Source organism: Panulirus ornatus, chromosome 17 (assembly GCF_036320965.1).
Source record: "Panulirus ornatus isolate Po-2019 chromosome 17, ASM3632096v1, whole genome shotgun sequence".
NCBI classification, from domain to species: Eukaryota; Metazoa; Arthropoda; class Malacostraca; order Decapoda; family Palinuridae; genus Panulirus; species Panulirus ornatus.
This window is the reverse complement of record NC_092240.1, coordinates 37,968,640-37,983,654: the sequence shown is the minus strand read 5'-3', so window position 1 is coordinate 37,983,654 and position 15,015 is coordinate 37,968,640. Positions and strand designations below refer to the sequence as shown.

General features: G+C 41.2%; 1 protein-coding gene and 1 pseudogene across 2 annotated transcripts in view; one reads left to right on the top strand and one right to left on the bottom strand.

Annotated features, from left to right (window-relative positions):
- The window catches only part of LOC139754687 (uncharacterized), a 622,261-nt gene extending 611,376 nt beyond the window's left edge, over positions 1-10,885 (top strand). For both annotated transcript variants that reach the window (XM_071672247.1, XM_071672246.1), the window contains 2 exons: positions 4,837-5,068; positions 7,011-10,885. In XM_071672247.1, coding sequence (XP_071528348.1) covers positions 4,837-5,068; positions 7,011-7,202 — 424 coding nt within the window. In that variant the 3' untranslated portion in view covers positions 7,203-10,885. The remainder of the gene's footprint in view (positions 1-4,836; positions 5,069-7,010) is intronic.
- Positions 10,886-11,231: 346 nt separating this feature from the next.
- LOC139754426 (phosphoribosyl pyrophosphate synthase-associated protein 2 pseudogene) lies at positions 11,232-14,914 on the bottom strand (annotated as a pseudogene).
- Positions 14,915-15,015: the final 101 nt, after the last annotated feature.

Sequence of the window (15,015 nt, the reverse complement as noted above, 5' to 3'; positions counted from 1 at the left end):
ATATACATATATACACATACATATTCGTTCTTGCTGCCTTCATCCATTCTCATCACCATCCCGACACACACGAAATTGCATCCCCCCTCCCCTCCTTCGCGAGGTAGCGCTGGGAAAAGACAAAAAAAAAAGCCTCATTCGTTCACACTCAGTGTCTAGCTGTCATGTGTAATGCACCGAAACCACAGCTCCCATTCCACATCCAGGCCCCATAGAATTTTCCATGGTGTACCCCACACGCTTCACATGCTCTGGTTCAATCCATTCACAGCACGTCGACCCCAGTATGCCACGTCGTTCTAATTCACTCTATTCCTTGCACGCCTTTCACCCCCTGTATGTTCAGGCCACGATCGCTCAAAATCTTTTACACTCCATCCTTCCACCTGCAAATTGGTCTTCCACTTCTCGTTCCCTCCACCTCTGACACATATATCCTCTTTGTCAATCTTTCCTCACTCATTCTCTCCATGTGACCAAACCATTTCAAAACCCCCTCTTCTGCTCTCTCAACCACACTATCTCCATTACCATACATCTCTCTTACCCTTTCATTACTTACTCGATCTAACCACCTCACACCACATATTGTCCTCAAACATTTCATTTCCAGCACATCCACCCTCCCCCGCACAACCCTATCTATAGCCTATGCCTCGCAACCATATAACATTGTTGGAACCATTATTCCTTCAAACATACGTTCTCGCCCTCCACACATTTTTCAACGCTCCCAGAACTTTCACCCCCTCCCCCACCCTGTGACTCACTTCCGCTTCCATGGTTCCATCCGCTGCTAAGTCCACTCCCAGATATCTAAAACGCTTCACTTCCTCCAGTTTTTCTCCATTAAAACTTACCTCCCAATTAACTTGTTTCTCAACCCTACTGAACCTAATAACCTTGCTTTTATTCACATTTACTCTCAACTTTTTCTTTCACACACTTTACCAAATTCAGTCACCAACTTCTGCAGTTTCTCACCCGAATCAGCCACCAGCGCTGTAGCATCAGCGAACAACAACTGACTCACTTCCCAAGCTCTCTTTTCCATAACAGACTGCATACTTGCCCCTCTCTCCAAAACTCTTGCATTCACCTCCCTAACAACCCCATCCATAAACAAATTAAACAACCTTGGAGACATCACGCAAACCGACATTCACTAGGAACCAATCACTTTCCTCTCTTCCTACTCGTACACAAGCCTTACATCCTTGATAAAAACTTTTCGCTGCTTCTAGCAGTTTACCTCCCACGCCATATACTCTTCATACCTTGCACAAAGGATCTCTATCAACTCTACCATATGCCCTCTCTAGATCCATAAATGCTTCATACAAATCCAGCTGGTTTTCTAAGTATTATCACATACATTCTTCCAAGCAAACACCTGATCCACACATTGTCTACCACCTCTGAAACCACACTGCTCTTCCCCAATCTCATGCTCTGTACATGCCTTGACCCTCCAATCAATATCCTGCCATATAATTCCCAGGAATACTCAATAAACGTATACCTCTGTAATTTGAACACACATTTATCCCCCTTGCCTTTGTACAATGGCACTATGCATGCATTCCGCCAATCCTCATTCACTTCACCATGAATCATACATACTTTAAATATCCTTACCAACCAGTCATCAGCACAGTCACCCCCTTTTAAATGAATTCCACTGCAATACCATCCAAACCCGCCTCCTTGCCGGCTCTCATCTTCCGCCAAGCTTTCACTACCTCTTCTATGTTTACCAAACCATTCTCCCTGATCCTGTCACTTCGCACTTTCCCTCGACCAAAACACCCTATATCTGCCACTCTATCATCAAACACATTCAACAAACCTTCAAAATACTCGCTCCATCTCTATTTCTCTTCACCACTACCTGTTGATACCTCCCCATTAGCCCCCTTCACCGATATACCCATTTGTTCTCTTGTCTTACGCACTTTATTTACCTCTTTCCAAAACATTTCTTTACTCTCCCTAAAATTTAATGATACTCTCTCACCCCAACTCTCATTTGCTCTCTTTTTCACCTCTTGCACCTTTCTCTTGACCTACTGCCTGTTTCTTTTATACATCTCCCAATCATTTTCACTGCTTCCCTGCAAAAATCGTCCAAACGCCTCTTTCTTGTCTTTCACTAACAAACTTGATTTTTCATCCCACCAATCACTACCCTTTTAATCTGCCCACTTCACACCTTTCTCATGCCACAAGCATCTTTTGCGCAAGCCATCACTGCTTCCCTTAATACATCCCATTCCTCCCCACTCTCATTACGTCATTTGCTCTCACCTTTTTCCATTCTGCACTCGTAAATCCCTTACGTTAGCAAAGAAATCATTTATTAGAGTTGAACCCGAGCCTCCCATTGACACCAAGAATCTTTTAGTTTTCCCTTTTGATAATAATTTTACTTTACTTCCCATGTTGCTTAAACCCTTTAATGTAGATGTTAACTTCAGCAACAATAATACTATAAAGAATATGTTAATCTGAAATCACCAGAAAATTCTCCTGGATGCCTCTATAAAGTACCATGTAGAAATTGTGATAAGTTTTATGTTGGGCAGACTGGTAAGGACCTTTGTTAGACTTATGCAATATAGATATAGTATAAGAACAGGACAAGAATCAAATGCCTTGCTTAATCACGTTAAAAACTAGGATCATTGTATTGATTGGAGTAATGCCATCTCAGTTATCAACTCTTAACTCCAGTACCACGAGAAATATAATTGAATCGTATATATATATATATATATATATATATATATATATATATATATATATATATATATATATATATATATATATAAGAGCAAGGTTATTAGGTACAGTAGGGTTGAGGGTCAAGTCAATTGGGAGGTGAGTTTGAATGGAGAAAAACTGGAGGAAGTGAAGTGTTTTAGATATCTGGGAGTGGATCTGTCAGCGGATGGAACCATGGAAGCGGAAGTGGATCATAGGGTGGGGGAGGGGGCGAAAATTTTGGGAGCCTTGAAAAATGTGTGGAAGTCGAGAACATTATCTCGGAAAGCAAAAATGGGTGTGTTTGAAGGAATAGTGGTTCCAACAATGTTGTATGGTTGCGAGGCGTGGGCTATGGATAGAGTTGTGCGCAGGAGGATGGATGTGCTGGAAATGAGATGTTTGAGGACAATGTGTGGTGTGAGGTGGTTTGATCGAGTAAGTAACGTAAGGGTAAGAGAGATGTGTGGAAATAAAAAGAGCGTGGTTGAGAGAGCAGAAGAGGGTGTTTTGAAATGGTTTGGGCACATGGAGAGAATGAGTGAGGAAAGATTGACCAAGAGGATATATGTGTCGGAGGTGGAGGGAACGAGGAGAAGAGGGAGACCAAATTGGAGGTGGAAAGATGGAGTGAAAAAGATTTTGTGTGATCGGGGCCTGAACATGCAGGAGGGTGAAAGGAGGGCAAGGAATAGAGTGAATTGGAGCGATGTGGTATACAGGGTTTGACGTGCTGTCAGTGGATTGAATCAAGGCATGTGAAGCGTCTGGGGTAAACCATGGAAAGCTGTGTAGGTATGTATATTTGCGTGTGTGGACGTGTGTATGTACATGTGTATGGGGGGGGGGGGTTGGGCCATTTCTTTCGTCTGTTTCCTTGCGCTACCTCGCAAACGCGGGAGACAGCGACAAAGTATAAAAAAAAAAAAAAAAAAAAAAAAATATATATATATATATATATATATATATATATATATATATATATATATATATATATATATATATATATAAATATATATATATGTACATTTTTATCATTATTATTTTGCTTTGTCGCTGTCTCCCGCGTTAGCGAGGTAGCGCAAGGAAACAGACGGAAGAATGGCCCAACCCACCCCCATACACGTATATTCATACACGTCCACACACGCAAATATACATACCTATACATCTCAATGTACACATATATATACACACACAGACATTTACATATATACACATGTACATAATTCATTCTGTCTGCCTTTATTTGTTTCCATCGCAACCTCGCCACACATGGAATAACAACCCCCTTCCCCCTCATGTGTGCGAGGTAGCGTTAGGAAAAGACAACAAAGGCCCCATTCGTTCACACTCAGTCTCTAGCTGTCATGTAATAATGCACCGAAACCACAGCTCCCTTTCCACATCCAGACCCCACAGAACTTTCCATGGTTTACCCCAGACGCTTCACATGCCCTGGTTCAATCCAATGACAGCACGTCGACCCCGTTATACCACATCGTTCCAATTCACTCTATTCTTGCACGCCTTTCACCCTCCTGCATGTTCAGGCCCCAATCATTCAAAATCTTTTTCACTCCATCTTTCCACCTCCAACTTGGTCTCCCACTTCTCCTCGTTCCCTCCACCTCTGACACATATATCCTCTTGGTCAATCTTTCCTCACTCATTCTCTCCATTTGACCAAACCATTTCAAAACACCATCTTCTGCTCTCTCAACCACACTCTTTTTATTTCCACACATCTCTCTTACCCTTACATTACTTACTCGATCAAACCACCTCACACCACATATTGTCCTCAAACATCTCATTTCCAGCTCATCCACCCTCCTGCGCACAACTCTATCCATAGCCCATATATATATATGTATGTATGTGTATGCAGATTTTTAAAAGGTCAAAGTGTTAACAGAGAAAGCCTTCAGGTTGAGCTATTGTCCCGGGTGTTCAATTGCACACACATTAGCGACGCACAAGCTCCTAGGTGGTCTGGTGGGACGCATGCCACAGATGCTGCACTGTTGCTACTCAACAGGTTTCATTAATATCCACTGGGTGTTGTTGCAGGTGGGATCCCTCAACCAGAATGACCCCAGAGGAGGCGTTGCAACATGAGTGGCTGCATTCATCACTCTCCACCACTGTCTCTTCATCATCGTCGTCATCATCACCATCAACCCAGGCAGGAACCACAGACCGTCGACCAGGTGCAGTCAACGGCGGCCCTCCTGGTAACCCCAGACGGCAGGGCCCCATCACTCAGGACTCTGTGGAGGAGGAGAACTACACTCTCTATAAGGTCGGTCTTCGTGATGATGCTCCTCCTCGACCCTACTAAAATGCGTCTTTTTTTTTTTTTACATCCATGATTTCTGCGTTTCATTGTATTTCCACATTCTTTTATGCCTACATTTCGTAACAGATGCTTTATCCTTTGCCAGTTCATATTCCATATAAGTTCATATTTCATCCATGATCACCAAGTTTTGTACATTGTGATTCCTGAAACTTTATGTTCACTGAGAGACTCGCGAATCTTGGATGTGGAGAGAGAGTTATCACATAAGCTTTCAATGAGGTTTCATATTGGTAGCCCCGCTGCCCTTATGTAGGAATATGAAACCACCAGTGGCACTGTTCCTGTCACTTGCCATAATGCAATATGTGGAGCACCAGTGGCACTGTTCCTGTCACTTGCCATAATGCAATATGTGAAGCACCAGTAGCACTGTTCCTGTCACTTACCATAATGCAATATGTGGAGCACCAGTAGCACTGTTCCTGTCACTTACCATAATGCAATATGTGGAGCACCAGTGGCACTGTTCCTGTCACTTACCATAATGCAATATGTGGAGCACCAGTAGCACTGTTCCTGTCACTTGCCATAATGCAATATGTGGAGCACCAGTAGCACTGTTCCTGTCACTTGCCATAATGCAATATGTGGAGCACCAGTAGCACTGTTCCTGTCACTTGCCATAATGCAATATGTGAAGCACCAGTAGCACTGTTCCTGTCACTTGCCATAATGCAATATGTGAAGCACCAGTGGCACTGTTCCTGTCACTTACCATAATGCAATATGTGGAGCACCAGTGGCACTGTTCCTGTCACTTGTCATAATGCAATATGTGGAGCACCAGTGGCACTGTAACATCCTGTCACTTACCATAATGCAATGACGTCGAAATCACGCTTATCAATCCAATCGAGACGACAGAAGAGGTATCGTTCATTTTGAAATCTATGGCACACAGGGGTAATAGTGATTCATGTTCTGAATGTACCACCAACTCTCCCGCTGATAACGACCATTTTCTTAATAAAGCCAATCATCTTCAATAACCAAAAAATTGTCCCAACTCTGAAAGCAATTAGAAAGACATGCAGGATGTGGTAACGCCAACAAATACAGTGCTGAGGCAAAACCATTCTCATCCATGTATAAGCTTGAGAGATATATATTATGCAATCATGGTGGCAGTAATTATCCACTTCAAAATTCATCATTCTTGAACCACTTTGTTATACTTCTCGGTGTATATGTTCATGAAGGTAACTCATTATCTAGTAGCTATGTAAGAACTGATATCAATAAATTGATATTAGATTGTAATGTGTTGTGAGCGACTTGTTACTGTAAATCACTTGTAGGTGGACCTTTCTGAATGGGTCTTTAGCATAAAGCTAATCCATATACTTTTTTGTGATTCAGCTGTTTGATACAGTACAACATCAAATATCCTGGAAAAAACTTTCATGTATTTCTTTTTTGGTCAAAATTATTTCTATTTTTCAAGACATTAGCTAAATTATTCGTATTCACTGTACAAGTATTTTGACATTGCACTTATACCAGGTTTGAGAAATATAACGAAAAATAGATATATGGTCATACTGATTATACTCATACCAGGTATGAGATATATACCAAGAGAAATACATTCATACTGATAAAAAAAAACGTACAGACTTACACATTGTATCACAAGTTTGAATTTCTGAATTCATATTAAATTCATAGATATCTTTAAAGATGAAAGCTCCAGGAATGTCCAGGTCCCATGCATTGTAGATGTTTAACAATGCACATTCATACAAATTCTAAATTTCTTGATAGGACAAAATGTAACACCTGTGGTCACATTCTCTATTCAAAATGGATTATCTAAAGTACCGTTAAGGAGGATTAGTAGCTTAAGATGAATGAGACTAACATTTCTACTCAATCATTGCAGGTGTATAAGGGCAAGCGTCACCGGGATACGGGTGTGACTGCCACAGATGCCGGGACCAAGCAGGACCCCACATCCTCAAACGCCAATACCACTACTGCTACCTCCAATACAGGCGTCAATGGAAACCCAGATGGCACATCAACAGAGAATTCCTTGGATGATTCAGGCACATTCCTTCCACCAATTCTCTAAACCGTGAGCCATATGTGAGGTGCAGTGGACGTTCTTGCAATCCTCTGAGGGAGCTATCCTGTGGACAGTGCAACTCCCAATCGGCTAGGCAGGTTACTAGCCAGACAGGGATGAACTACCAGCCTGTGTGCAGGACTTCCTCCCAGACAGCAACCTGGCAGAGAGGCTGGTGTGGCAGCTGTGGTGATAAAACAGACCTTTTGAAACGATTTTATAGAATGGTGTATGCAGAGAAATTATGATATTTTATAAATGTTAAGTGATCAATGACTATATTTAGTAATAAATGGTCTTGTCAGGAAAACACACATCTACTAGTCCTGTGTGGACCTTTTGCAAGAGAGTCTGCCTGTGAGCAAAGTGTATCCGATGTGCCCTACGCTGTGTATAGTTATAGGTGCAGTTATGTTAGGTGTGGCCCTTGCCCTTCCCTCGACTTAACTTCATCACTTATAACTCACTGTCACCTTAACAGACCTTTTTCTGAGATACAGCTCCCTTCCACCCATCTCACCATCCCCATTCGTACAGTCTCATTGTGTTACAGTACTTGAGGAACTCTGTAATGTCCCTCTAATCTAGTTCACGTATTATTTCATCATCTCTAATTCCTACTTTAGCTTTATCTACCATACCCAAGTTATCTTTTTCCCCCCTTACATTGTATTGGCAACCCATTCCATACTACATTCATTTGCGCTTCAGGCGTTCTTTTCAAAATTTCAGTGGCCCTCACAGTCCCGCAGATGTGTGCTACTACAAATAATTTGCCACAAGAGTAAGTTAAAACTGAACCATATTTTCTGCCCCGGATCTGTATAACTGACTGCGTTTCCTCTGCGTAAGCGAGGCCTATGCAACATAGTATTACCTGTATCTCTCCTCTGCTTCCCCTTGAAGCATGGTGGCTGGCCTCACATGTGAAGGAAAGGCATCAAATCAGAAAGTGTTCTTGGTTGTGACAAAATCAGCAGCTTTGAATAACTATTAAGTCTTTGGAGACAATTGTCACATACTGAAAACATAAACAAGAGTTAGCAAGGCTTTGATGCAATTGTACGTCATCAAAAATCCAAAGGGAGCTAATCTTCTCGTAACCATCAAGTTATGCAGGAGTATTTTTTATTGATATGATACAAATTTCATCTATTTCATTTGTAGGGTAATGAAACACGTTGAATAGCATTTTCCCCTGTGAGACTCAGCCTTACGGCGGCTCTGTGATAGCCTTAACATATCTCTTATTACGCCTTACCAAAGATTCACCAAAGAAGATGTATCTTTTGTATCTTAGTCATATCTTTGTAGATAACTCACAGTCTCCCAACTGCTCCTTCTGCTTTGGGTCTCTTGTATATTGAGCCAATTAATCACAGCCATCTTGAAATTTTTCATCAGGTCATTGGGCATTGTGGTTCCTCACTACCCAGACCCCCTCCAGAAACTCTCTCCCGAATTCGAGACTCCAGTGTCAGCCCAGTGCAACACAGCCCAGTACACCTCAATACTCAGCTGGTCAGGGCCAGTAGCACAGAGGGGGCAACACTTGGGTCCAACTCCTCCCTTTTGATCCCCTGAAATAAAAAGAAACATATGAGCTTAAATCATATTGGATGAACGTTAGTAACAGTCAGAGTTCGAGGTTGACTCTTTCGTAGTGATAGCGAACCAAGTAAAATTCTTAGATATTTTTTGGAGTGAATGAGGTAAAAAGTACAGCATCCTGACCTATATGGCTAGTGAGATTCACACAAAAGTGCAAATATCATCATCATAGAAATCACTGGAAGAAAAAAAATAATGTAACGGTAATCAAGTATGATGTACCACTAGGTAAATACTCTAACCCCTTGAGGATATCATGAAGGAAGGATCGCTTCCTCAAGTGTCACTGGAGCAAATTCCCTCATGCTTACATGTGTAGTTCCTACTTAAGACCAATGTAAACTGTAGGCAAAAATTATGTAATGCACTTAAAACTTTTTTTTTTTTTTTCAAGAATCATGTTATTGTTTGTCGAAGGCAATTCTCCTCTGATTATTTAGAGTTTAATGATAAGAAATCTATTTCTGTAGCTTTCAGAATCAAATCAAAAAGTTCCTCTTATATATTTGAAGAGTTTAGTTCATCACAGGCTTTGGGAATCGTTAATACGAGTGGAACTGGAATTTCTAAACATATCAGCTTTCTCACACACTTCCCACTTTATGTTAATGACATTAATTATTCAGAATATTAATTAGCTCATTCTACTAATCAGTCCTGTTCTACCCTAACACTTAACCTCCCGCTACATCATGGAGAGTAGAATTTTATGATTTCTTTTTCGATATGAACTTGTCAAATTTAAGAGTTGTCTGATATGTTGTGATGTGATGATAGCAATAGACAATAATTTGCCCAGTTCCCGAGCAGCACTCAAGGTGAGGTCCACAGGGAGGAGCTTCAGAACTATCCCTTATGGTATTCGTCCATGGGTCTGATGGTGGCTTAGATGTGCTCAAGGGTATTTCTGGAATTTGACTGCAGCCGATATTTCCAAGCTGTAATGATAGAGTTAGTGATGATGATGTCAGTGATGTCAAATTGTCGTCTAGCTAGACTAGCAAACATGAATTTTATCTTACTACATAGTCTATTTTAGCTACAGAGGATTAAAAACTGTTCTGTACATCTCCATAATCAAGTGTTGGGGCGAATCACAACAATGAGTATTGTTCAGTCTTGTTTGATATTTTTTTTTTTTTTTTGTTCCAGGATAGTGAAGATTCTCTGAGTTGAATCACTCATTCTTTGGTGCTTGCACTGATGAACAGTCTTTTATTACCTGGACTAGTGAGAAAGTCTTGTCTCCGAGTCATGTCTGGCCATATTCAGGGGATACTTCCCAATTAGCTGAGCCATTCATGGTGTAATGACTGAAGAAGCAGTTCACAACATACCATGAGACAGCTCACTCTTACCACCTGTACTAATTCAGTACTGGACAACATAATGCCAACTACAAAAAGATAGAGAGAGAGAGAGAGATAGACTCCAGGGGACTGCTCAGAGAGGCATTCATCTGCCTTGAGCACATCTCCTGAATATGGCTCATGACCTGACTGGAAAATGTTGGCAACCAGTCATGTTGTGTCAGCATATAGCTGTATGTAATGAATGTGTTATAGTTACCATGTTATGTATGTGTGACACGGAAGCTACACTTGGCTTCTCTCCTAGGTTTCTACAGGGCTATTCTTTCTATATATAAATATATATATATAAAAAAAAAAGTGCATCTGAGTCAAATTTGTCATAAGGCTGGCGAGCAATGACAGCAGTTGATGGCTTCACACAGTCACCGGTGGAAGATCTACACATACGCGCGGTTATGCCAAGCTACAAAATATAAGTTTTTCTCTTTTTTTTTTTCAGATTACAGTATGTTCTTGCTTTTTCAAGAATGTAATAAAATGACGTTGTCAGATCACGAGATTTGTAGTATAATTCTCATCCCAGGGAGTAACATCCTACACATTTGTACCAAGGAATGTGGTATACACAACCTTTTGGTTTACTCGTGTAGTGTTGTATAGCCCATATTTATGTATCTTTACTGCCTCTGTGTTGTAATGTATCACATGTTACTGTATATTTATTACAATCGCCCTGACTCATAAGTAAATAATGTTAAATAGAAATTAGTATTATTCATCTTTCCTTCATGTAATAAGTAGCGCAATGCTTCTGTGTGGTGGAATAGTCATCTTTGGGTTCGGAGGGAAGTGGAGGTGTAGAAAGCCTGGAAAAATGCTCAACCCACTGCTACTAACATGAAGATAACAATTATATATATATATATATATATATATATATATATATATATATATATATATATATATATATATATATATATATATATATATATATATATATATATATATATATATATATATATATATATATATATATATATATATATATATATATATATATATATATCGTACAAGTCAATATTCATGAAACAAACTAATGCTCGCTCGCTGCCTAATCCTCAAGTGTGACATTGCGGACAGTTTTGACCTTGTGACACTGCATCTTCTGAATTTCATGGGGCACTGTGTTGGTGACTACCACCTCATCAATAGGGGAATCATCAATGAGTCTTGGGGCATCAGATGACAAAAGACCATGTGTGGCCATCACATAGATCTTGTATGCTCCACGATCTTTCAACACTTCTGCTGCTGCCACAAAGAAGGCAACATCATTAATCATGTCATCCACCATAACGGCAATGCGTCCCCCTACATCTCCCACTACATTAATTGGAGGCTTCTCCTTTGCAGCAAGAGCTGGCACTCCCACGCCTACATCCATTATACGCGAGTGCTCAACAGGAGGTGGAGAGTTACGTCCATCAGCTTGCTCATCTTCATTCGTTTCTGCTCTCCATGTATAACTGCAATGCCTAGCCTGAGACGTTCAGCATAGGATGTAGCCTTCTTAGCTGATCCCTGGGTCACGTGCAACTATGATAGCATTACGGTAGTCAGGAATACTCTCCTGGATGTACTGCAAGAGGAAGGGGGAGGCTCTCACGTTGTCAATAGGGCATTCAAAGAACCCCTGGATTTCCTTCTGGTGCAAATCCATTGTGATGATGTGAGTTAAACCAGCCTTGTACATCATCTTAGCAAGCAGCTTAGATACTATGCAGCCTCTCTTCCTCATTTTACTCTGTTTGCAATATGACAAGTAGGGTATGACACCCACAATGTTGCGTGCTGATGATGTCTTGCATGCATAGGACGGGAGCGGGGGGCTAGAAACCCTCCCCTCCTTGTTTTTTAACTCTATGAAAGGGGAAACAGAAGGAGGAGTCACGCGGGCAATGCTCATCCTCCTCGAAGGCTCACATTGGGGTGTCTAAATGTGTGTGGATGTAACCAAGATGAGAAAAAAAGGAGACATAGGTAGTATGTTTGAGGAAAGGAACCTGGATGTTTTGGCTCTGAGTGAAACGAAGCTCAAGGGTAAAGGGGAAGAGTGGGTTGGGAATGCCTTGGGAGTAAAGTCAAGGGTTAGTGAGAGGACGAGAGCAAGGGAAGGAGTAGCACTACTCCTGAAACAGGAGTGGTGGAAGTATGTGATGGAGTGTAAGAAAGTAAACTCTAGATTCATATGGGTAAAACTGAAAGTGGATGGAGAGAGATGGGTGATTATTGGTGCATATGCACCTGGGCATGAGAAGAAAGATCATGGGAGGCAAGCGTTTTGGGAGCAGCTGAGTGAGTGTGTTAGTAGTTTTGATGCACGAGATCGGGTTATGGTGATAGGTGATTTGAATGCGAAGGTGAGTAATGTGGCAGTTGATGGACTAATTGGTGTACGTGGGGTGTTCAGTGTTATGAATGGAAATGGTGAAGAGCTTGTAGATTTATGTACTGAAAAAGACTGGTGATTGGGAATGCCTGGTTTAAAAAGAGAGATATACATAAGTATACGTATGTAAGTAGGAGAGATGGCCAGAGAGCGTTATTGGATTACGTGTTAGTTGATAGGCGCGCGAAAGAGAGACTTTTGGATGTTAATGTGCTGAGAGGTGCAACTGGAGGGATGTCTGATCATTATCTTGTGGAGGCGAAGGTGAAGATTTGTAGAGGTTTTCAGAAAAGAAGGGAGAATGTTGGGGTGAAGAGAGTGATGAGAACAAAGGACGTAAGGGGAATGGGAGAGTAATTGGATGTATTTAGGGAAGCAGTGATGGCTTGTGCAAAAGATGCATGTGGCATGAGAAGCGTGGGAGGTGGGCAGATTGGAAAGGGTAATGAGTGGTAGGATGAAGAAGTAAGATTATTAGTGAAAGAGAAGTGAGAGGCATTTGGACGATTTTTGCAGAGAAATAATGCAAATGACTGGGAAATGTATAAAAGAAAGAGGCAGGAGGTCAAGAGAAAGGTGCAAGAGGTGAAAAAGAGGGCAAATGAGAGTTGGGGTGAGAGAGTATCATTAAATTTTAGGGAGAATAAAAAGATGCTTTGGAAGGAGGTAAATGAAGTACGTAAGATAAGGGAACAAATGGGAACATCGGTGAAGGAGGCTAATGGGGAGGTGATAACAAGTAGTGGTGATGTAAGAAGGAGATGGAGTGAGTATTTTGAAGGTTTGTTGAATATGTTTGATGATAGAGTGGCAGATATAGGGTGTTTTGGTCGAGGTGGTGTGCAAAGTGAGAGGGTTAGGGAGAATGATTTGGTAAATAGAGAAGAGGTAGTAAAAGCTTTGCAGAGGATGAAAGCCGGCAAGGCAGCAGGTTTGGATGGTATTGCAGTCGAATTTATTAAAAAAGTGAATGAATGTATTGTTGACTGGTTAGTAAGATTACTTAATGTATGTATGACTCATGGTGAGGTGCCTGAGGATTGGGGGAATGCTTGCAAAGTACAAGCATTCCGCAAAGGGGATAAGAGTGAGTGCTCAAATTACAGAGGTATAAGTTGTTGAGTATTCCTGGGAAATTATATGGGAGGGTATTGATTGAGAGGGTGAAGGCGTGTACAGAGCATCAGATTGGGGAAGAGCAGTGCGGTTACAGATTAATTAGACATAGGGCCACTTTTCAGTTGCACTTAATTTACAAAGATAAATCAATAAACTGTTGTGAATGCCATTGTGTAATTTGATTTGATCTGATAGCCTCGCATTGCTGACAGGCGGCTTGGAAGTTAAGCAGTTGAGTAGCTGGTTGATCGGGTTGGTGTCTGGTTGTCTGGTCAGTATCCAGCAAAGGTGAATGACTTTAGTTAAGTTTGTGTGTACAAGTGTGTTGACGAAGATGACGTGGTGTGACTGTACTACAATAATGTAATACGTGTTTACACTTATGTTGCAAAATTTTGTAGGTAGAGTTGTGTTTCTTATTTTGAATATGGTGTTTTCAGCCAGTATGACCTAGTATGTTTGTACATGTGATATGTGTTTGCACGTAACAAGTGCAGACAATATGTGTTGTGTGTTTGCAAACGTATGCGTGTTTGCCCGAGAGGAATGAGAAAGAAAGGTGAATGTTTAAAGAGGAACTGAGTAAGTGTTCACGTAGTATTGCTGCCAGGGATCGGGTATTAGTGATAGGTATTATAAATGCAAGAGAGGATAATGCAACAGTTGAGGGTACAATTGGCGAATATGGGGTAAAGAAGCTTTCCAGAACTTCGGGAGACACCCACCTACGTGGTTAACTACAGGCGCCACTAGGCTTAGATTGTGTGGTATAGATGAACTCTACCAATGAGAGCCAATGGCGCTATCCCGCCCCGTGGGAAATCAACCTCAATTGATATCACTGTCTTTAACCATCCCCCAGGACCCCTACACAGATCACAGCCTGAGTCAACATAGAGGGTCAGTAATAACGCTCTTCATTACATTAACGTCATCACCGCTGTACGTAATCTTACGACAACAACCGCTGGTGCTGCTGATAGTGCATTGCAACATGTGTTTACGGTATATACGATGAGCTGGGACTTAGGGTCAATAACTGGGCGTCCACACTCCAGACGAAGATGTTCGCTATCCTAATGGCCTTTGGATTTGTCTTAAACTCCGTGATAGATGCTCTGATTGTATACGATTCTCTTTTTTAACTAACTGCCATAAAATCACTTCAATAGGATTTTCATATGCTTGTGTCTAAAGCTCGACGTAGGTAAAAAAAAATTACCCATTTTCCTTCATATATTGGGTCAGACATGCGTGATAAAGCCGGTGGACTAGTAAACACATCTGCTGTAGAGGATGAAGTTCATTATCCCTTGATATACCTCTG